This window comes from Aristolochia californica, unplaced genomic scaffold (assembly GCF_029961685.1).
Source record: "Aristolochia californica isolate CCGP_79_NKW_82.1479 unplaced genomic scaffold, dmAriCali1.0.hap1 SCAF_5, whole genome shotgun sequence".
Lineage (NCBI taxonomy): Eukaryota > Viridiplantae > Streptophyta > Magnoliopsida > Piperales > Aristolochiaceae > Aristolochia > Aristolochia californica.
In genome coordinates this window covers 8,159,296-8,181,189 of record NW_027182214.1, presented here as the reverse complement: position 1 = coordinate 8,181,189, position 21,894 = coordinate 8,159,296, and the positions used below count along the sequence as shown (strand labels likewise).

Here is a 21,894-nt window from a genome sequence, read left to right as displayed (position 1 = left end):
CATTAATAATTGTGGTAATTATTGGTGATACTTGACTCGGCTCTACTAGATTCTATTTCTCCTACGGGATTATTATTTTGAGGTATTCACAACATATTCCTTGGTCAACATATTATTTGGTGCAGATACTCACATCGGATTATTTTATGGGTCCTTTTACAAATATTTTATTATTTTGGTTCGTGTTATATGGGCCAAGGCCCATTTCAACTGTAGTTATTGTGTCTCTTTGGATGAGACATTATTGTCGAAGAAATGGTGGCCTTAGCATCCTATCTTCCTCTTTACCCATTACCTATTGGTTATTTTACAACCTTACTCTTACCATCCTTTATTTGACTCTCACATACTTCTTTGGGCCAACCTCTTGTGTGTTGCTTCGGTTGGGAGTTTAAGTCCATACATATATACATATGGGTGTTTTAAGTCCATTGAGACTTATATATATATATATATATATATATATATATATACATGTGGGTCTTTTATTGCCATCTTGTGAATGATATGCATTATCCACTTATCACATTTGAGAGTCGGTGCCCGGATTGGGACATCGTGATGGAGGAGCTTATTACTACATACATGTTACCCCCCTTAATTGTCATGTGGAGGAACATAGTGATGGAAGAGTTTTACTATATTTTTGAGTACTGCATATAGACCCACTACTTGCGAACAATAGGAGTGTGCCCTATATCCATGGGTTATGACTAGAGTATGGAGCTATGTTCTATTGCATGGAATAGGGGTGGCATCAAGCCGAGCCGAGCTGGAACCTGCCTATGTTCGAGCTGAGCTTGATTTAATATTTCAAACTCGAGCTCGAGCTGAGCCCAAGCTCGAGCCTAAAATTGTTATCGAGCTCGAGCCCAATAATTTTAACAGAGTTCAAGCCAAGCTCGAGCTTCAACATTCATTCTCCAACATTCATTTAAAACTTTTCAAAAAATACATGTCAAATAAATTGTATATAAAATTATGCATACATTTTACATAAAATTGGGCATGACCTCTACTTAAAATTGGGCATAAGGGTGGCATTGAATCCAGCTGAGTCCGAATCTTGTTAGAGCTGAGTTTGATTTAAATATTTTGAACTCGAGCTCGAACCGACCCTAGCCTCGAGCCTAAATTTTAATCGACCAAGCTCGAACTCTAGCCGAGTTCGACCTTAACCTACATTTAATACTCTACATAAAATATATGTCAAATAAATTATATATAAAATTATGCATACATTTAAAAAAAATGATAGGGGAGGTTCGGGATTGAATCTCGATAATGGATTAGAACGCATCAATATTAGTATTTTTTACCCCAAATGTTGTCTAGCTTATTTTTTAATTTTTGCATCTGGCCATAAATTTGCTATGGCCTCCTTAGTGCCCCTGGTTGAAAATTTATATTTTAGGAAAAACTAGAAATGTTTTTCCTATGATATATATTTCCAAAAAAACCTTTAAATAAAATCCTATTACTATTAGTGATTTACTAGAAAATTACAAGAAATATTTTAAAATTTTCTTAGGAAAGTTAACTGGACCTATTATTGCCTCTTCTAGGAAAATAAATAAAAATTAATAATCAATCTAATATATTACTATACTTATCGATAAATTTTTAATCAAATAAAATGTTAAACACAAAATTGCTATAAAAATTGCCTCATGCTAAAAGTATTACAACATCAACTATCAAATATTTATTCAAAAAAATATTATACGGTTCTCTAGCCCATCTTGGCAAGAAAATCTTACTTAGAAAATTATATGATTTTTTAATAAGAATTTTCGATTGGAAAATGTTTACGAAAAATATTAGGCATTAATAGTCCCTAGAAACGTATTTCTACTAAAATGTCTTTTCAATTTCTTCAAGTGTGAAAGTGTTTTTTTTTATTTGCTTATGATCTCGCACGTGTGAAATCATCTTCATGGGGTTGGAGAAGAAATTATTTCTCCCCTTAACTTAGGTATCTTTGGTTTTCATCGAGACGATGCGGAGGGAAGGGGGTTAGCGGGAGCCGGCGAGGACTTGTCGTCGGGGATGATGGCTGCGACGAAAACAGAGGTGAAGGCAGACGAGGGGAGGAAGAAATCAAACCGAGGGCGATAACATCAGATGGGAGGGGCTCAGCGGAGACGAGGGGAGGAAAAAATCCCCCCCCCCCCCCCCCCCCCCCTCTCGCTCTCGCTCATGTTCCCGACTCTCGAGCCTGTTAACGAGTTGGCTCGCGAGCTTCCAAACCGAACCATGGTTCGATCGAGCTCGGCTCGTTAACACAAATGAGCTTTATCTGTATCTCGAACTCGATTCGGGATCAAGATAAATCGAGCCGAACGAGCCAGAACTGAGTCGAGCTTGAGCCGCTTGGGAATCGGCTTGGTTCGATGCCACCCCTAGCTTGGAGTGATTTTACTCTCACTTATCTTATGCCAGTTGGGCCTTATAGAAGAGAGCATCGGCGTAAGGGAGAATGTTGGAAGATATGGAAGACTACCATTTTATACGAGAAGATCCTATGCATCATTTGCAGCAAGTTAGGAGTTCATGATGTTCTCTTTGCCCCAACTTGAAGGGGAGTGTTGGAAGATGAGCCCAAACCAACACAACCAAGGAAGGCTTACATATCCAAGTGTGTTGGAACATGGGCCCAATCCCATAAGATATGGACCCACCATGATCACACAAGCTAGTGGGACCCTCCATGTTCACTTGAGGTGGCATGATGAGTCCTACACAATAAGAAGTCTTACAGAACCATAATTGTTATGGAAGCAGGTCTCATAGAAGAGTTTCAATTTAAAGGTGTTTTAGTCATATTAGTCTTCTGTTTATATTGGGTTATTTAATTATATTTGGACTTATCTTTAAGTGTTAGAGTTTGGGTGTAATTGGGACAAAGATAGTTTAATTGTAATTAGACTCTACTATTTTCCTCTATTATAAATAGATGTTCATGTACTATGATTACATTAAGTTAGGAATTATTTCTCTTTTTCATAAATTCAACACTTGACAACAAAGACTCGACTTCAAGGAAATTGAAAGAGACCTATTTTTGCTTGTTTGAAGTCATTTAACAACAAGGATCTAGTTTTGAAAGAAACTTGTAGCTCTCAGTAAAACAGGTATTGATCAACAAGAGCAGTAATCAAGGTCTTTTCCAAGCCTTAGTCTATCAAAGCATCAAGAGGGAGTTTTCAAAAAATCCTTATGCTTCCTTCTTGGAAAAAACTAAAAGATTAACTCACGAACAACACCTATAATCTAAGGCAAAAAACATAACATTTTGATTAGATTCTTGTTGCTTGTTCATGCAACTTGTAGGAAAAAAACTGCTAACATTATCATGGTAAGATGGTCTTCAACCAACTATGTATAGACTCACTTCTTCAACAACTGAGAAGTACTCAAGACCTAACTCATTGGTATTGCTTCTAACATGGAGGAAGAAGTCTGAAATAATATGGCAGAAATAACGCTTCATTCTTTTTTTTTCCCATAGGCTTCTATAAACAAGCCAAGAAGCTAGAATATACACATGCTGATGTGTATTCCAGACGTCAGGTGAGAAAGAAACAACAAAGGATTAGAATAAATTCGTATCTACCATGAGGTAATCCAGCCATGTATCAATGGTCTATCTCATGCATCTTTTTTTTTTGTAAACTGAGCAGAAAATAACTTTGCAATCCTAAGACCTCTATTTTGATACCACGATGAATCTTAGAATTCCATTGTCAAGACTTTAAAGGACCTTTGAGTGAGAGGAAGGTGAGAGGAGGAGAAGAGAGAGTGAGTTGAAAGAGAGAAGAAGGGAGTTCAAAGTAGAGGAGAGATGGAGAGGAGCTCAAGTAAAACAAAAGGGTGTGGAGAGATTAGGGTTTCGACTGAGGCCCTAATCCTCCCCCTTAGCCTTTATATAATGACAAAAATAAAATGTTACATAAATACCCTTTAACCTAAGAGATGTAAATAAAAATTAAAAACATAAGGCAAAATACACAAATGCTCCTCTTCTTTGTCTTATCTTCTAACATCAGCAAAACTAGCACATACTCCAATGGAAAGTTGACTTAACTTGTATTATAAGAATAGCCTAAAGTTGAGAGATAAGGCTCAATATCATAAGCTGGTGGGCAAGTTTTATATGATACAATAAGCCAATTGGATATCTCCTTTGTTTTTAATGTCATCAATCAGTTTACGTAGTCACCTCAGATTGTTCATCGTGATGCAGTTTATAGGATCTTGAGGTACTTGAGACAATCACTAGGAAAGAGATTATTTCATAATCCTTTCATAATTTTGAGGTTAAAGGATTTTCAAATGTAAATTATGCTAGGTCTAGAATAGACAGACATTCTACTAGTGGGTTTTGCACATTTGTTGGAAGAAGCTTGGTGACTTGGAAGAACAAGAAGAAAATTATAGTGGCAAGATCTAATGTAAAGATGGAGTATATGGCAATGGCTCACACAATATATGAACTAATGTAGGTAAAATCATTAATGGAGTTTTTTTTTTGTTACAATTCCAATAAAGATGAATTGTAATAATCAAGAAGCTATTTTTAGTACGAGTAATCCAATTTTTTCACAAAATAACAAAAAAATGTAGTAATAGATTGTCATTTGATCAGAGATGTTGTGTTGAATGGGAAGATCTCCAATCCAAATGTCAAGCCATCTGATTAACTAGGCAATATTTCATGAAAACTTTAAATATGAAGGATTTTGTTTACCTATGTCACCGGTTGGGGTTGTTCGATCTTTATTCCTAGCTTAAGGTGAGTGTCGAGTGAGTTAATTGAGTAAGTTGTTGATGATATTTATATAATTGTGTATAGCCGTGTAAATTAGAGATAAATAAACGAAGGTTAGGGAATTTAAGCCTCAACAAGAGCTTGCACTTTCCCTAATTTTTCTCAAACTCTTCTCTCTCTCTCTCTCTCTCTCTCTCTCTCTCTTATTGTTTATTCATTTTTACATTATACAAATTGGATTTTTCAATAGTTAACATTGCTAATAACATCCATTATTGATGGTAGTTCAATGAAGGTTCTTTGACATGGACTTGAGATCCATGAAATCCATCTAGGCAACTTGAGTTAGGTTGAGTCTCTTTAGTATAACTTGAACTAGGGGCAAGTTAGGAGCTAGAAAAGTTGGTAAAATCTAACCCCTAGACTGAGTCTTTTGTTGACTCGGTAGAGTTATAAATCCTTGATTCAATTCATCTATGTACTACAACATGCTTATAAATTATAGATTTGACAGATCAGTGGAATTGGGTCCATCCGCCAATCCTTCAAGTAATGAATTATAAGACCCGATATGTTGTCCAAACCGGATATGTTGCTTCAGCTGGTAAATGGCCTGATCTGGCATTTCAATTAATAAAGAAGGGGAAAATATAAAAAACGGAGAGCCGAAACCAGGAAATAACAGTAACATCGGCACAGTGAAAGCCTTAACTTTTCCCTCGCCCAGGGGCCCGTATTCTTCAAAGCGTGCGCCTATTCAAAAGGGTCTTCCGATCTGAAAAGAAGCCGCCAAATTTCTTTCAAAGATTCTTAATCCCACTCGGATCTAGCAGCCATTTCGATTTTATCCAAAACTCCTTCACGGATTTGTGTCAGATTTTTCATGAAGAAATCTCATCGGTTCCCACGGTGGTTGCCTGTTTTGATTTTGAGTTCTCTCCTCTCCGTAGCCATAGTTCTTTTTGCAACACTAGGCCAGGCAAAACCTTATTCAAATGCCAGACTATCTTCTCTATCTCGAGATTCTGCTATTCATGTCGATGGATCGGGAGTACCGAAGCCCCCCCGATTGGCATACCTCATCTCCGGCACAAAGGGGGACACGAATAGGCTGAAACGAGTTCTTCAGGCCGTCTACCATCCCTGGAATTTCTATCTCCTGCATTTGGACCTTGAAGCCCCGGATGAAGAGCGGCTTGAGTTGGCTAAGTTTGTTCAGTCGGAGAAGGTGTTCGGGACATTTGACAACGTCAGGGTCGTGGGCAATGCGAATTTGGTTACTTATAAGGGGCCTACTATGGTAGCTTCCACGCTCCACGCGGTGGCGATTCTGTTGAGGCAGGCCAAGGAGTGGAACTGGTTCATTAACCTTAGCGCCTCGGACTATCCCCTCATGCCGCAGGACGGTAGGTATCTTTTCCTTTTCAAATGCTTTCACGTGAATTTTGTGTTTCTTCGAAGTGGCGTTGTTGGGGGCATGAGGCAATTCTTTGCTTTTCTCCTGAAGGCGTGTAAAGTTTTCTGTTGGTAGTAATATGGGAAAGCGAACGGTAAGGTAGGGCATGTATTCTTCAAAAATTCCCCAAGCCACCGATTAGAACTTTAGTCTTTTAGGGAAAAATGATAAAGAAAAGGATGGTGAGGATGTTAATCCTGTTAGTAAAGATGCATGTCACGGAGAGTGTTTTTAGGAACTATTTTTGTTACTCCATTCATTCGGGAAGTAATGATGTGATATTTTAGTAATTGTTATTGAAAAATTGTAGCAGTCATGACCAAGTGAATAATTTGCTGAACTCTTCTATAAAGATATATATTTTTTAACGTTAAAAAATTAATTCAGGCATTTTCTTTGTGAAGATACTGTTTGTTAACTAGATTACATGAAAATTTTTACATGGAAAACTACATTCAAGAAACAACTCATACATGAGTGGTGACATTCTGTTGCTATGCAGCCAACCTGTCATTTTTGTTCATATGGAGCTGTAGCCTAGGACAATAATGCACATATGATGTCCCACACTCCCACTTGGATAGAAGGTGTCTACATTTATATGGTGCTTTACAGTTTCGGAGACATTCTAATTATTCTGGGCAAGGTTTTATTTCAGGAGCTTTTAAGGAAAGGCATTGCAATAGCACTCCCTGGAAGCCTGTTTAAGTTTGATTTAGTTGATTTCTCCTTCTTATAGGTCAATTTGATTACTGTTGAAAAATATGTAGGATTAAGAAGAAAATAAGAAGAGAAGAGAGGAGAATGAGGAGAGAAGAGAAAATGGAAGAAGCAGCCTTGGTAGAGCTGTGTTGATCGGTTTCAACTTCGAGCCTGATCCCTGTTTAATATATCGCTTAAGTGATTTTCAGTAAAAAGAAAAAAATGCCCTTAGGTACAATTAGACCCATAACTCTTCTATACATATAAGAATTCAGTGTAACTTGGATCATAAATATATGCTAAGTAACCTAACTCTCTGGAATCATATGACTACTATATGTGTTAGAAAATCTACTGTATCAGTATTTTAACACTCCCCTTCAAGTTGGAGAGTAAATTTCAAGAAGTCCCAACTTGTTATAAAATCTCAAGTATTCACGCCTTCCAAGGGGTTTAGTAGACACATCTCCAAGTTGCTCCGAGGACTAAGGAGTGACCACTTTTCTTTGCATGATAACATCTCTAATAAAATGATAATCAACCTCTATGTGTTTTGTCATTTCGTCGAATATTCGGTTACTTGCTATGAATGTAGCCGCCTAATTGACACACTTCATTACTTTGGGCTCTGGAATAAGCAATGCAAATTCGACAAGGACAAACTTGACCCACATAAGCTCACTAATTGTGTGAGCCATTGCCTATATTTTGCCTCAGCACTAGATCTAGCTACTATTCCTTGTTTCTTGTTCTTCCAATTCACCAAGTTACCTCCAACAAAATAACAATAACCAGTGGCAGACCTCCTATCCATTTTTCTCCTAAAATAATCTGCATTAGAATAGCCATACATCAATCTTTTCATTTTGGGTATACAATGGGCCTTTTGCAAGAGCACCTTTCAAATATTTTAAGATTTTCTATTCTTTTTGCACTATGCGCACTCCAATACTGGGTCCTTTGCTTGCATCATCATGAAATTTGCTGATGTCAGCTCCATTTTTTTTATTTTTGTGGTTTATGCGAATTTAATTGTATAGATTTGGATTATTGTACTCTTGTGGTTTGTGCACATTGCAATTTTTGCCCTAATCCTCAAAGTAGGGCCCACTTAGTTACTCGAACAAGTGTGTGAGAAGTGAAATTAGGGTCGAATTGAGTATTATATTACTCTGATGGCTGATTCTGGTGAAATTATCACCCCTTCAAGGGAATCTAGAAGTTCAAAGTGAAAAGATGCGATTTTGATTATATGTGAGAGGCTAACAAGTCAAAACTATCTAAGTTGGTCTAAGTCAGCTCAAATATATTTGAAGGCTAAAAGGAAATCCAAGTTTATTAGGGACAATCCTCTTATACCTTTGAATGATGACTGGGAAACTGAAAATAGTTAGGTGATGACTTGGCTGATTAATAGTATTGATTCCAAGCTGAGGAATCAAATTATAAACCATGACATTGCTAAGGAGATGTGGATATCCTTAGAATCTACTTATGTTTAGGAGAGACATTTCTCACTATGTTGAATTTATGGAAAAGAAAAATACTTCATTGACTTGTTATAATTAGAGTACAGGAACCTCTATTTATAATAGAGGAAGGTAGTAGAGTCCAATTACAATAAAACTACTTTTGTCCCAATTACACCCAAACTCTAACACTTAAAGATAAGTCCTAGCTTAATTAAATAACTCAATATAGGTAAAAGACAAACAATAACTCAAACTAAAACTCTTCTAGGACATGACCATAGGATAAAGATGTCTTTGTGAGTCCTTCTTGATCTTCCAACTTATGTGATAAGGATGCCAACTCGTGGTAATCATGGTGGGTCCTACTTCTTATGGGCGTGAGCCCATCTTGTGGTCTTCTTTGGTCGTGTGACCCATCTTATAATATTCTTAGATATGTGGGCCTTTCTTGGTCGTGTGGGCTTGGGCCCTACTTTACAACATACGAGTTTATGAGTTATATTCTAAATTGTTTAGCCTTAGAGAGGTCAAAGATCCGTTACAAAATATTATGGTGAATTGGTGGGTATATTGCTAGAGATAAGCGTTTTCCATCCTTTTACTGTTGATGAAAAGGAATCTAGAAAACAACATGGATAGGTGCATATTTCAAATTTTTGGATGGCTTGGGGCCAGAGTTTGTTGCTGTTAGGGCACAACTATTACCTCCGAGGATGTACAGTCTTTGTCTGTAGTCTTTAGCAGAGTCTTGTGCGTAGAATCTACCATTATATCCTAGGGGAGTAATGTGACAAGTGTCAATGTATTTGTGCTCGATACTCTGGGTAACTCAAATTCATCTAGAGGTTGAGGTCGAAGTACTAGAGGCACAAGAAGAGTTAGCCAAGGTAGAGGCATAGGCAAGAGTGATACTAGACCTGAACCAAAATTGTATTCACTATGGCTCCTCCAACCATTTTTGGCAAGTGTTGGGAAAAATTTGGGAAACCTACCTGAACTAACACTATGGTTCATGAAGGCACAAAAGCATCTACTAAGTTTATAGTGAATATTGTACTTGGGGCCCTATATAGGTGTTAATGCCATCTGTCACATTATTTCCGCAACATGTTCTTGGTTGTATATATTTCTCACATGTCTTTGGCACTTCCAAGGACAAACTATCCCCTCGTGTAGTCAAATGCGTTTTCTTGGGATATTCACATGCATAGAAGGGATACAAATGTTTCTATCCTTCTACTAAAAAGACGTTTGTATTTTCTGATGTGACATTTTTTAAGGATACTCTGTTCTTCGAATCATCCTCTATAGATGTGATGTGTCTCCCATCTATTACAGGTCCAAAGATTGTTGATCCCACTCCGATACAGGTATATCATATATGGCGTGTGGCTCCACTCTCACATTGGACCATGAACCCTAAGTGATCTACACCTTCCTATTTGCTTTTCGGAATAAGTGTTTGAAAAGCTACTCGTTATCCTCTCTCAAACTTTTTTTTCTTTTGATTAATTGTCTAACTTGTCCAAACAATTTGCCTTGTCATTATCCTTTTGCACTATTTCTTCTTGTGTAAGATGCTCTTTCCTCTTCTCAGCAAAAGCAGGCAATGGATGTTGAGATGGAAACATGATTGGACAGAGGCACTTGGCTGTTTTGTGACCTGTCCCTTGGTGCTAAAATTGTTGGTTTAGATGGGTGTATACTGTGAAGTATGAGGCTGATGAATCTTTTGAGAGATACAAGGCTCAGTTGGTAGTCAAGAGGTATACGTAAACATATGGAGTCGATGTTTTTGAGACCTTCTCTCAGTTGCTCGACTATCTTCTGTTCGGATTTTGTTGTCTGTAGATGTAAACCAAGGATGACCACTGTGTCAATTTGACATCAAAATTGTCTTTTTGTATGGTGACTTGGATGAGGAAGTTTATATAGAGCAACCTCTTGGGTATGTTGCTCAGGGAAAGATTGGCAAGGTATGCATGGTCAAGAAAGCTATATATAGTCTCAAACAAAGCCTTGGAGCATAGTTTGAGAAATTTAGCCAGGTCGTCATGTCTATTGGATTTTGCAGAAGTCATAATCACTCTTTGTCATTAAAGAAATCACTGAGTATTGTGTGTGGCTAATATATATGGAAGACATTATCTTATTTGGTAGTGATGTGACTAGCATTGAGAAGGTAAAGACACATTTGGCCAAACAGTTTCTAACTAAAGACTTGGGTTTATTAAAATATTTTCTAGGCATTAAAGTAGCTAGAAGCAAAGCAAGACTTGTTGACACAAAGGAAATATATCATAAATATATAGGAGTATGGGTTATTCGGTGCTAAGCCAGTTGAGACTCCCGTGGAGGTTGGTCATGACCTTCATGATAGACAAGGTGATGAACTCTATGATAAAACTAAACATCGTTGGTTAGTTGGCAAACTCCTTTATGCTACTGTTATTTGTCGTGACATATCTTTTGCTGTCAGTGTTGTCAATCAATTCATGGATTGCCATCTGAAGAATCATATGGAAGCTGCACAAAAGATCCTATTATATTTGAAAGAGTCACCTGGAAAGAGATTATTCTTTAAGCCTCATGATCACATGAATATGGAAGTGTTTTTAGATGTCGACTATGTGGGATCTAAGTTTGACAGGAAGTCTAACACAGGTTTGTGTGTATTTTTGGGAGGAAATTTGATAAGTTACAAGAGTAAGAAACATAATGTTGTAGCTCGGTCCAGTACTGAAGCTGAATATAGAGCCATGGTTTATTCAATCAGTGAATTGATGTGGTTAAGATCTGTGGTAAGATAACTAAATCTACAAAAGGTTAAGAAACTATGTACTGTGACAGTTGGCAGCCATATTCGTTGCTCGGAATCGAATATTCCAAAAACACTAATCATATTGAGGCAGATTGCCACTTTATTTGAGATGCAGTGATGGAGAAGGAAGTTTGTCAGTCCCTATGTGTTTGCTAAAATTTTGGGCAAACGTGAGTTTAGGATATTCTATAATAAGCTGGGCTTAATGGATATATATGCTTTATCTTGAAGGGGAGTGTTAGAAAATCTATTGAAGGGTATTTTCAGCTTTTTACATAAACTGTGATGTCTAGAGTTATATCATCTTATTCTACATGTTTAGATATGTTTCTAGTTTTATTTTCCATGTAATTTGAGTATGTATAGAATGAGATACAAGAGTTTAAGTGATTTTAAGTGTATAAGGGTATTTCTATAAATTGACCTCAACTCGCTTAATAAAAGAGATTGGGGGTCGAGCATGACCCTCATTGAGAGTCATTTTCAAACTCTCTTTTCTCTCTTCTCTTCTCCTTTCTCCCTCTCAATTTCTCTCTCTATAGTCCTCAATTTTATAAATTTTCAATATGATATGGTCAAATGACCAAAATACCCCTGTATCAGTATTTTTAACAACCATCCTTGCATAAATATGGTAGTCATTACTAGATCAAAAACATTCTTGAATTTCATGTTGAATTATTCTGGGGTTTGAGTTTGCTAGATTGAACCGAATGGCACTGCACAAACATCTCTTTGTTACATTTGCATCTTGTTACCTTTTTTGGGTAAGCAATTGAGTGCTTAAAATGGGAGCAGCATCTTTCTACTTTTCTTCACTTATTAAGGATTAAGGTCCCTTATCTCATCTCTACAGCTGAAATTTTAAACACCATTTAATTGGTGGCCCAATTTCTTGATTAAGAAATTAACTTAACCAAATGGGAGTGTCTTCCTTCTGTACTGTCCTTATTTTGAAGTTGCTCCATTTGAATGGTGCCTCATTTAAGTACAAAGACGAATAAGGCATCAAAGTGGAGTCTCTTTATTATATACTGATTTGAGTTCATCTACTGGATCGTTCGAAGAACTCTATTTTTTTTCTTTATTTATTTTTATTTTTATTTTTTTGTGATCTTGTCCTGATTTGGTCCTTATTATTACTTATCCACTAAAAGAGCTGCTTAAACTGTTGGCTCCTATATGGCTACTTACGGTGCTCATGTAATGCAAGATATAATTATGTTGAAGAATTAGCTCAGTGTAGCAAGTTACCACAACATTACTCTTGTTCAACTTAGGGCTTTCCTATTTTAGAAACATGAGCTTAAACTAAGAATGTATGCTTTTTCTCAACTGAGCTTTCTTTTTCCTTTTTCTTCCGTAGATTCAAAGTGATCTTGGGGTGATCTCATGTAAAGCTAATGTTTTGACATCATGATACATAGCATGAGTATTTAATTACAAATTTTTGGAAGGGAAACTTACATTGTGGACATTAATGTTTTGGATGCTGCTTTACTAACTGTTTTTCATTATCTTCTTTTCTCTTTTTCATTATCAGACATTCTTCATGTTCTCTCTTACCTGCCAAGGGAATTTAACTTCATTGAGCACACGAGTAAGATTGGGTGGAAAGAGTAAGCCCTGCTTCCACATTTCAGGTTTGATCTTCATTTGATGGTTTTGGGCATCTACCATCTGGTGATGGAAAAGCTTACAATTTTCTTCCACTGTCTTTTGCAGGTACCAAAGAGCTAGACCCATCATCTTAGATCCAGGGTTATATGACACAAAGAAATCCGGTGTTTTTTGGACCAAAGAGAAAAGGTCTATGCCTGCTTCCTTTAAACTTTTTACAGGTAAGCTTGTAATTATTTTAACTTTATGGCTTTTAGCTGACTGTTTTGGTGTGTGGTCCATCCAAGTATACTTTATTTCTTCTCTTGGCTAATTATGCGTCAACCACAGGTTCTGCATGGGTGGTGTTAACTCGGCAATTCCTGGAGTTCTGTATCTGGGGATTTGACAATCTCCCTCGCACATTGTTGATGTATTACACCAACTTTTTGTCATCCCCAGAGGGCTATTTCCACACTGTCATCTGCAATTCCAAGGACTATCAGAACACTACAATCAACCATGATCTACATTATATCAAGTGGCACCACCCCCCACGCCAACATCCCATGACTTTGAGGTCTGTACACTTTGATGCAATGGTTGCCAGTGGTGCACCATTTGCTCGTAAGTTTGTGAAAGATGATAGAGTGTTGGATAAAATTGACCGGGAGTTGTTAGGAAGATCCGGTGGCCGCTTCGCACCTGGTGGCTGGTGTACTGGAAATTCTTTTCTTGGCAGAGATCCATGTGCCTCTTATGGATTTCCGGAGGTGTTAAAACCTACTGTAAATTCTAGGAGGCTAGAAATGTTGCTCTTGAAGGTTCTGGATCCAGAGAAATTCAGGTCTAGTCAATGTAAATAGTATATCATTTCTTTTGGTTCTCTGTATGTTGTCTAATGGCTAACATTGTGGGTTGCATGTGGTGTGAGTTTGAGGAAAGAATGTCCACGGATGCTTCTTGCACGGCTGCCAACTCAAAGCAATTAAACTTAGGACCACCAACATTGCACTTGTTGTATCGCTCATGGAATTGGTGATAAATTCATTCATTCAGATTTTAAATAGTGTTGAAGATGTAATTTGAGCTTCCTCTTTACTTTTTTCTTCACTTTATAAGTCATTGCATTACCTTGAGGGAACAAGAGCCTTATGGTTATTATGTAATTTCTCTCATGATATAAATAATAGAATGAGTAGGGTTTGAGCACAGTCAAAGAAGTACTGCCTTGAGATTCTCCCACCTTCTGGCTCTCTCTCTCTCTCTTTTTCTGTCTTGTTCTATCTATTCATCTACTTTTACCTTTCTTTCTTCTTACTTTTTATCATGTAAATCACGAACATTGTTGACACGGTATCAGAGCAAGGATGTAGACCTGTAATTTTATTGCTCAAATATACAAAATTACTTTTATTTTGTTATACACAAAAAGAGGAAGAAAAAGAAATCATCGCGTTTTTGTTATACACAGAAATACTCCAGAATTTTCTATTTTCTTTCTCACAACTTGCTAATTTTCAATCCTGATTTCAGCTGGGGTTTGTATGCCCTTCATCTTTCCTTCAAAAGCCACTATTTTAAACCCCTTGCACATATTAGTCCTACTTGTAGCCTCTTTTGTTTTTGTTGAATGCAGTTCATTATTTTTTCTTAGTGCACCCTCTTAAGAGCTAGTTTTTGCATCCACCCAACATGGCCGAAAGTATACAAGCTTCTCTTTAGCAAAACATATCACTTGGAAATAACAACTATACCACTCAAGGGTGGGTGCTTTCAATTACCTCTCACGGGGTTAGTCTATTAAACAGTTCTTAATCAATCACAATTTTAATGATCATTTGTCTAAACCTTCTCCCTTAATTGATGAGAAAGATGTCAATTACAAGAAGTGGTTGAAGGATGTCGCTTTTGTTATCAGCTAGTTGATAAATAGAATGGAGGAAGTTGTAGCAAGCAAAGTTGTGCACTTAGGCACTGCCAAAATTATTTGGGGACACTTGTAAGAAATTAAATTTGAGTTTTTGATAGTCTCTAAAGGCTTTATGATGTACACCACAAAATAAGGGGATATCCTTAAAGAATTTTGTAAAATTTAAAGGTTTTCTACAAGAATGGAAATTAGCTCACCTGTATTCAATCAACATAGTTGTTCAAGAAAAACAATGTGACGAGTTAGTTGGATCTATTTGTATGGCTAATTTGAAACCTTATCTTGATGGGGTCAAGTCACAAATATTGAGCACCTCTGCCAAGCCCTCCTCTGATGACAAGTGTTGCTATGTATCGTATTCTAGTAAAAGAAGCAGCAAAGGCGATTGATAGACATTTGCCATGTTTTTTCAAGGTAGAGGTGCTAGCCATACTAGATGACATCATAGTTATGTAAGAAGGTCGAGGTATGAATGCTTTAAAACACTCATAGTTGTACTTATTGTGGCATGTTTCATGATGAAGTTGACTAGTGTTGAAAACTTCATGGCAAACCAACAACCATCAACCAAGCCACAACTATTCTTGTTTCAAAAGAAGCCAGATCTAGTCACTTAACCAAAACAAGAGTTGTGATCGAAGAGGATTATGAGGTTCTTCAAAAACTTAAAGAGTATGTTGATCACACCTCCTAGCATTTCCACTACTACTATAGGGGGGTTAGTCCACAATGAATTGAATTTAAATGAATTGATTCCACTTCAATTCATCTTTAGGTGTTAGTGTAGACAAATTCAAGTACACTGCAAAACAGATTCCAGTGTTAGTGCCCCCAAATGAAAAGTATGATATAATCAAGAGAATGAGTAGCCTTTTATAATATACTTAAATAAAATATATACCTAAAGAGATAATTAACCAAAATAAACATGGTTAGTACACTTAATAGTTATTTAACATGTAGTATTAAAATATGTTAATATCCTAATTAATAAAAAATTATATTATATTACTCAATGATTACAATTTATTATAAATTAATATATTAATTACTTATTAATAATATATTTTAATAAAATAAAAAATAATTTTTTAAATAATTATAAAAATGATTAGTTTAAATAATATATATATATATATATATATATATATATAAAATTAAAACTGAAAAAAAAATCTTGCTTCCAAATGAACCGAGTTAGTCGTAATAGTCCACAATTTATAGCATAAAAGCAAACATTTATACCTTGGAATATAACAACGAGTCTATGCATTTAAAATCATCAACTTACTAATTTTTAGTACATAGGAACGACAACATACATGTTCACAAACAATAAGATACAACCATCAATAATCACTCTACATGCTAGTTGCTATGGCATTTCGAAATTGTGCAGCTCTAGTGGATTGTAATGCACGCCGCCTCTGCATGGTTGTTGATACGTTGTCTTCATCCCCAAGATCATCTCTATCATCGCTATCTTCATCCTCATTTACACCTGCTAATCAAAGCTCGTCATCTGAATCATCATCTTCCAATTCAAACATATCATTGTAATCTTCATTACGTATATAATTACGCAACAAGCCATTACAATTTTCATCTGGATGTTATAAGAAAACAGAGGAGCGCCTTTCAACATTTGGAATCAAGCTTTTAAAGCACCCAAAGTTCGTTCAATAGCATTCCTCAAAGATGAGTGCCTTCGATTGAATAATTCTTTATCATTTCTAGGAAGGTTGTCTCCAAATTCTTGTAGACGATAACGAGTTCCTCGATATGGTGCCAAAAACCCTAGCATATTTGCATAACCAGCATCGACTAGATAATATTTACCTATAGTACAAAATATATGCCACCTAAGATATTTGAAGATAAAATAGAACAAAATTGCTACATAAAAATATATCATAAGTGAATTGCATGTCAAATGTACATGCTGCCATCACATTTTGTGAGAGATAACCCTTTCTGTTCCAAAACCTTTGTTGTTCTTCAAATGGGATGTTTGCTTTGATATGAGTTCCATCAATAGCCCCAATACGATCCTAATTATATTATTTCAATTAATACAAAGTAACTCTAAAAATTGTTCATTAGAGGCAAGTGATGTTACCTTAAAATACGGATAAAACATTGGATTGTTTAAAATCTTTAAGTGAGTGTGTTCTGAAGGCCGTTTGATGTAATCAGACTGAAGTTTGATAATAGCATTCAACACCTTATTGAAATACCAACTTATGGTCCAGTTTGATCTATCAAACATCTCTGTTGTGACATTATATGTTTGTTGTTGACCAACAGTTAGGAGAAAATATGCAAGTTGTTCTTCTACTGAGATAGTGTTTGTGGGTGATAAAAATCCTTTACTATAAAGTATCTCTACCAATTTATGAAACATAATTTGACTCATCCTGTAAACTTTTTGAAATTTAATAGGTGATTTAGCTAATGCCTTTTGCAAATAAATAGGACCACCAATCCCACGAGGACATATTACACGTCTATTCCTATGGCTGAGATAATATCTTCCCATCATGTACATACATGTGAATGTTATCATACATACAATCATTTTTTTGTCTTTCTTAATATCCATGGAAAACTGCAAATACAATCACCACAATACAATGACGACTATAAAAATAATTCATGTTTCTTCCTAAATGTTATAAACACAAAAGCTATGCCCTTATCTTCAATCATAACCTATTTTCAATCACACATATATACAACCTTATCCAATCACACATCTACAATATTCATCCACACAATAAGAACACAACAATCATGAAAAACCAAATCTGATCCATAATGACATTCATAATCTATTAATGATAAGTCTCATAATGTCATAATTAAAAAACATAATTACAATTCAAAACAATCGTCCCAAAGTAGATAGTGTACTTAAAACTCATTACTACATTTCACTAGAACAATATTTAAGCCATTGGAGTCGCTCTTCCATTGTCATATTTATAAATATTTTTCTCTTAGTTTTCGTATCCAACCATTCAGAAGCGCAAAACTTCCACTGTATCGGAATGTTCAGGATTTTCAATAGGGCTTCAATCCATTTATCTTCGTTGACATTATCATCATCCGGTTTTATAGCATCACGCAATACCGCGACAATTTCTTTCATTGTATCAAGGAACACAAAACTGTCATCAGTGGACATTTTCGGTCTCTTTCTACGACGACTTGAAGTTGACAGGTTAGCACTTCGAGACTGATCAGGTGCTAACTCATTTTGTGTAAAGAATGGTGATGGAGTATCTCTACCTAAATCGACATCCTGGAGCATGTCCAAGCGTGAATTTTCTTCCTCATGTTGGACATCATTGGACATGTCCGTGTTAGTTTGAGTTACTGTCCCCATGGCTATTGAGTTTCCCACTACCAAAGCCAATTTGTCATAAAGGGGGCAGCCTTGTTGTCTATACTTTTTAGCATCTTTATACTCCTACAAGAATAAAACATCATTAGATGGCTTGGAATAGAGTTCTAGTAATGCGGAAAACATTGGCATTCGTTGTACAGTACATCATAATTTACTGACCTTGATATACTCTTGCCATACAGAATGACATGCAGTAACTCGGTGTGTGGTTGCATCCCAACCGACCCACTAGTGTTGAGACAACTCTTTACTGCTTGGTAAGTTTTCTTCCATGATCTTGTTTGATTCTTGAGTTGATCAACAGTTTTTTTATTAGTTGTATCTTCATTGAACCTATTAACACAGTCCAAATACACCTCATGATTCCAAACCCCATTGGGCACCCTGTTCCCCATATTGACTTGCTCAACCAAGAGATCGAGCATTTTGTTGTCATCATTGAAGGTCCAAATATCATATGATCGAGCAGTTTGTTGTCTTTTTCTAGCCATTTTTAATCTAAATTCGAGTTGGTCCTCATGGAAAAAAAATTTATCAGACAACCATTACCCGTCGTAGTAACTAGGGACACACGGAAACACAACCAACAAAAAACAAAATACCATGTGGTGGATATTTATAACACCAAATCTCCTCACCACATGGCAAAATCATTCCATAGCACTTTAAAATTATTCAACAACATTCTACAACATTTAAAAATTAATCGAACTAATTCTATAACGGATGACTAGTCCTACCAATGCAACAACACACCTAAGTCCAAACACAACCTTGTTTGAACTGGACTAAACCCCCTAAATCCTAAACCCTAACCAATAACCCTAAACAAATTAAAATAAACCCTAAACCCTAAGTCCCAAACCCTAGACCTTAAAACCCCTAAAAATTCCAAACAATAAACCCTAGACCTTAAAACCCCTAAAAGCCCTAAACATTAAACCCTAAGTCCTTAAAACACTATCACCCCAAAAATTGAGAACCCCTTTTTTTTTTTTTTTGAAAAAACCATAAACCCTAATTCCAGACCTAAAGACTAAACACTACACCTTAAAACCCTAAAAGTCCCAAACCCCAACTTTAATCTCGAAATTAAACCCTATCAAGACGAAATTGAACCCTAAATCCCACAATTAGGCCACAATCAAGATAAATTACACAATAAATTAAAATTAAATCAAATACAACACTAAATGAGTTGAAAAATAAAATAAGGTTTCAGCTTACCTTCTGAAATTTTGGGAAAACCATCGCCGAATGGGGAAATCTATGCCCAATCGAAGAAATCGACGCCTAAATGTCAAAAATCGAAGGATATCAAAATTGGAAATGGGGGGGGGGGAGCAAGAAGGGAGAGGGAGGCCGACAATGAGAAGAGAGGGAGGCTGAGAGGGAAAAGAGAGAGGGAGAAGGAAGAAGATGGGGTGAAAAAATCGAGTGATGATGAGAGAAAGCCAAAAGCGAAAACGAGAGACGACGAAAGAAAGCAGAGAAAGCAGAGAGAGCGAAGACGAGAACGAGAGGAAGAAGATGGGCGAAAAAAATCATCGGGAGACGATGGCCGAGGGAGAGGGAGAGGAGAAAGGAAATGAGACGAATTTTTTCGTTTGGGGGGGACGACGTAATGCGCGCTTCGAGTGGATGCTTCGGAAAAATGGCCTGAATCCAAATTCCTCGATTTTTGCCTGAGAGAATGAAGTGATGTAATTTCACTTCAATTCAATTCATTCTACACTAACATCAACTTCAAATGAACTAAGTAATGCGGGGGGAATTCATTCCACTTCATTGTGGACTAACCCCCCTATTAGTACTATATGCATGCATTTTTTCACATATTAATCTTCTATTTAGAATATTGATTTAGGTGCCTCTAAACATCTTATTGGGAAGATTGATAACCTGTCCATTTTGTCTTCTTGTCCAATTAATCTATTTGTGTCTATTATTTATGGTAATCAAATCAAAGTTCAAGACTAAGTTCTTCCTACCCATCTTGACCTATACCCTTTCTAATTTTTTCTTTGTTATGTAAATCTCTTTGAGTCTTATGTCAATAAGCCAAATCACTAAGACACTTGGTTGTTACATAATCTTTCTTTCCAACTCATTGTGTTTGTCAGGATTGTTAGACCAAACTAGTGATTGGTGAAGGCCATGAACAAGGAGGCATTTATTACCTTAACAATAAAGTGATTTCAATAATGGTGATTACAAATCAACAGATACTTTGTTGGCTCAAAAAACTGGGTTATCCATCTTGTCCATGTTACAATCCTTAGTTCCTTGTTTAATTACTAGTTTGTTTTGTGAGTTAAAAATATCATAGAAGGTCTTTTCAATCACGTTCTGAAAAGGCTAAGTCTAGTCTTTTTACTTTAGTTCATTCGGATGTATGGGGGCCAGTGCATGTATTTGATGTCACTCAGTCTTGATATTTATCATTTTTCTAGATGATTGTACCCATGTAACTTGGAATCTATTTATTGAAAGAGTATTTGAAGTATTTGACATCTTGACTTATTTGTGTGCCATGATCGAAATATAATTTCAAAAGAAGGTGCAAGTATTTCTATTAGACAATGCTAAAGATCATATTTCATCATAACTTAACTCTTATTGTAAAGGAAAAATATTACTCTCAAAACCTCATGTGCATATATATTTCAACAAAATAGTTTGGCTGAATGTAAAAATCAACACTTGTTGGAAGTTGCTAGACCACTATTATTATCTATGGATGTTCCACAATTTAAATGACTCTATGCAATCCACATTTTCAACTCTATTCTCATTCAAGTTCTTTTCCACTTCCTCCTAAAATGTTTGTGTTAAAAGACACCCATGTGTGTAGGAGTGGCATGTCTAGTAAATAAGAAAAACTTTCATAGAGATGGCATAGATTTATAATTATTCAAGCCTCTTCCTCATGGTTCAAATTCTTCCATACACCTCTCTCTTTTCCTCTTCTTTCTCTCCCTTGGTTTCTTCTATCCTCTCTTCTAAGAGCTAGAGTTCCTCTCTTCTCTCTTTCCCTTGAGATCTCTCGTGTTTATGTGTTGGTCCAAGAAATCAAACTGGTATCAAAACAGGCAAAGATCTGAGATGGAAAAAAAAAAAAGAACATGGAGAGTAAATAGAGGAAGAAGAAGAAGAAAAAGGAAAAGAAAAAAAAGGGGAGTTTCTCATTTTTCCCTTTATTCTTCTTTCCCAATTATTTTTCATTTGATGTTTCACTCTCTTACTATATGTTTCATATAGAAAAATTATATACCTTTGGAAAGATCTTTGATTATAGTTTCCAAATAAAAAAGAATCGTTAAAATCATAATTTTATAGAAAGAGAAATCAACATCTGAACTAGCAAAGGTCAAGCAGCAGAAAGCCTCCATTTTTTGAATGATTTGTATCAACATGACTGAGAATATATGTTGAGAATTATATCTCAAAAGAAAGTTATATGAGTCTACTTTATATCCCAATAAACCATTTCTCAATCTGATATTTCTAGAGATATCTACGTTAGAACAATCAAAGGTCATGTTGGTATCCTGTTGCATGCGAAAATCCAAATTTTAGCCGAATTATTTGTTTCACTTTTGAGTTGCTAATGTTTGTTAAGTTTCCTAATTTTGTAAACTCTAGTGAAGATTTTACCAAATTGAGTATCTTTCCTTCATTAAGATCACATTAATTTTCTTAAGAGAAGTCTTTCCCCATATGAGTTTAGT

General features: G+C 36.0%; 1 protein-coding gene across 1 annotated transcript; it reads left to right on the top strand.

Moving 5' to 3' along the window:
* Positions 1–5,535: 5,535 nt before the first annotated feature.
* On the top strand, positions 5,536–13,997 carry LOC137965698 (beta-glucuronosyltransferase GlcAT14C-like). The gene is made up of 4 exons (XM_068812011.1): positions 5,536–6,177; positions 12,766–12,841; positions 12,948–13,063; positions 13,173–13,997. The coding sequence occupies exons 1-4, from the start codon at positions 5,655–5,657 to the stop codon at positions 13,685–13,687; spliced, it is 1,230 nt and encodes a 409-aa protein (XP_068668112.1). The 5' UTR covers positions 5,536–5,654; the 3' UTR covers positions 13,688–13,997.
* The last annotated feature ends 7,897 nt before the right edge of the window (positions 13,998–21,894 follow it).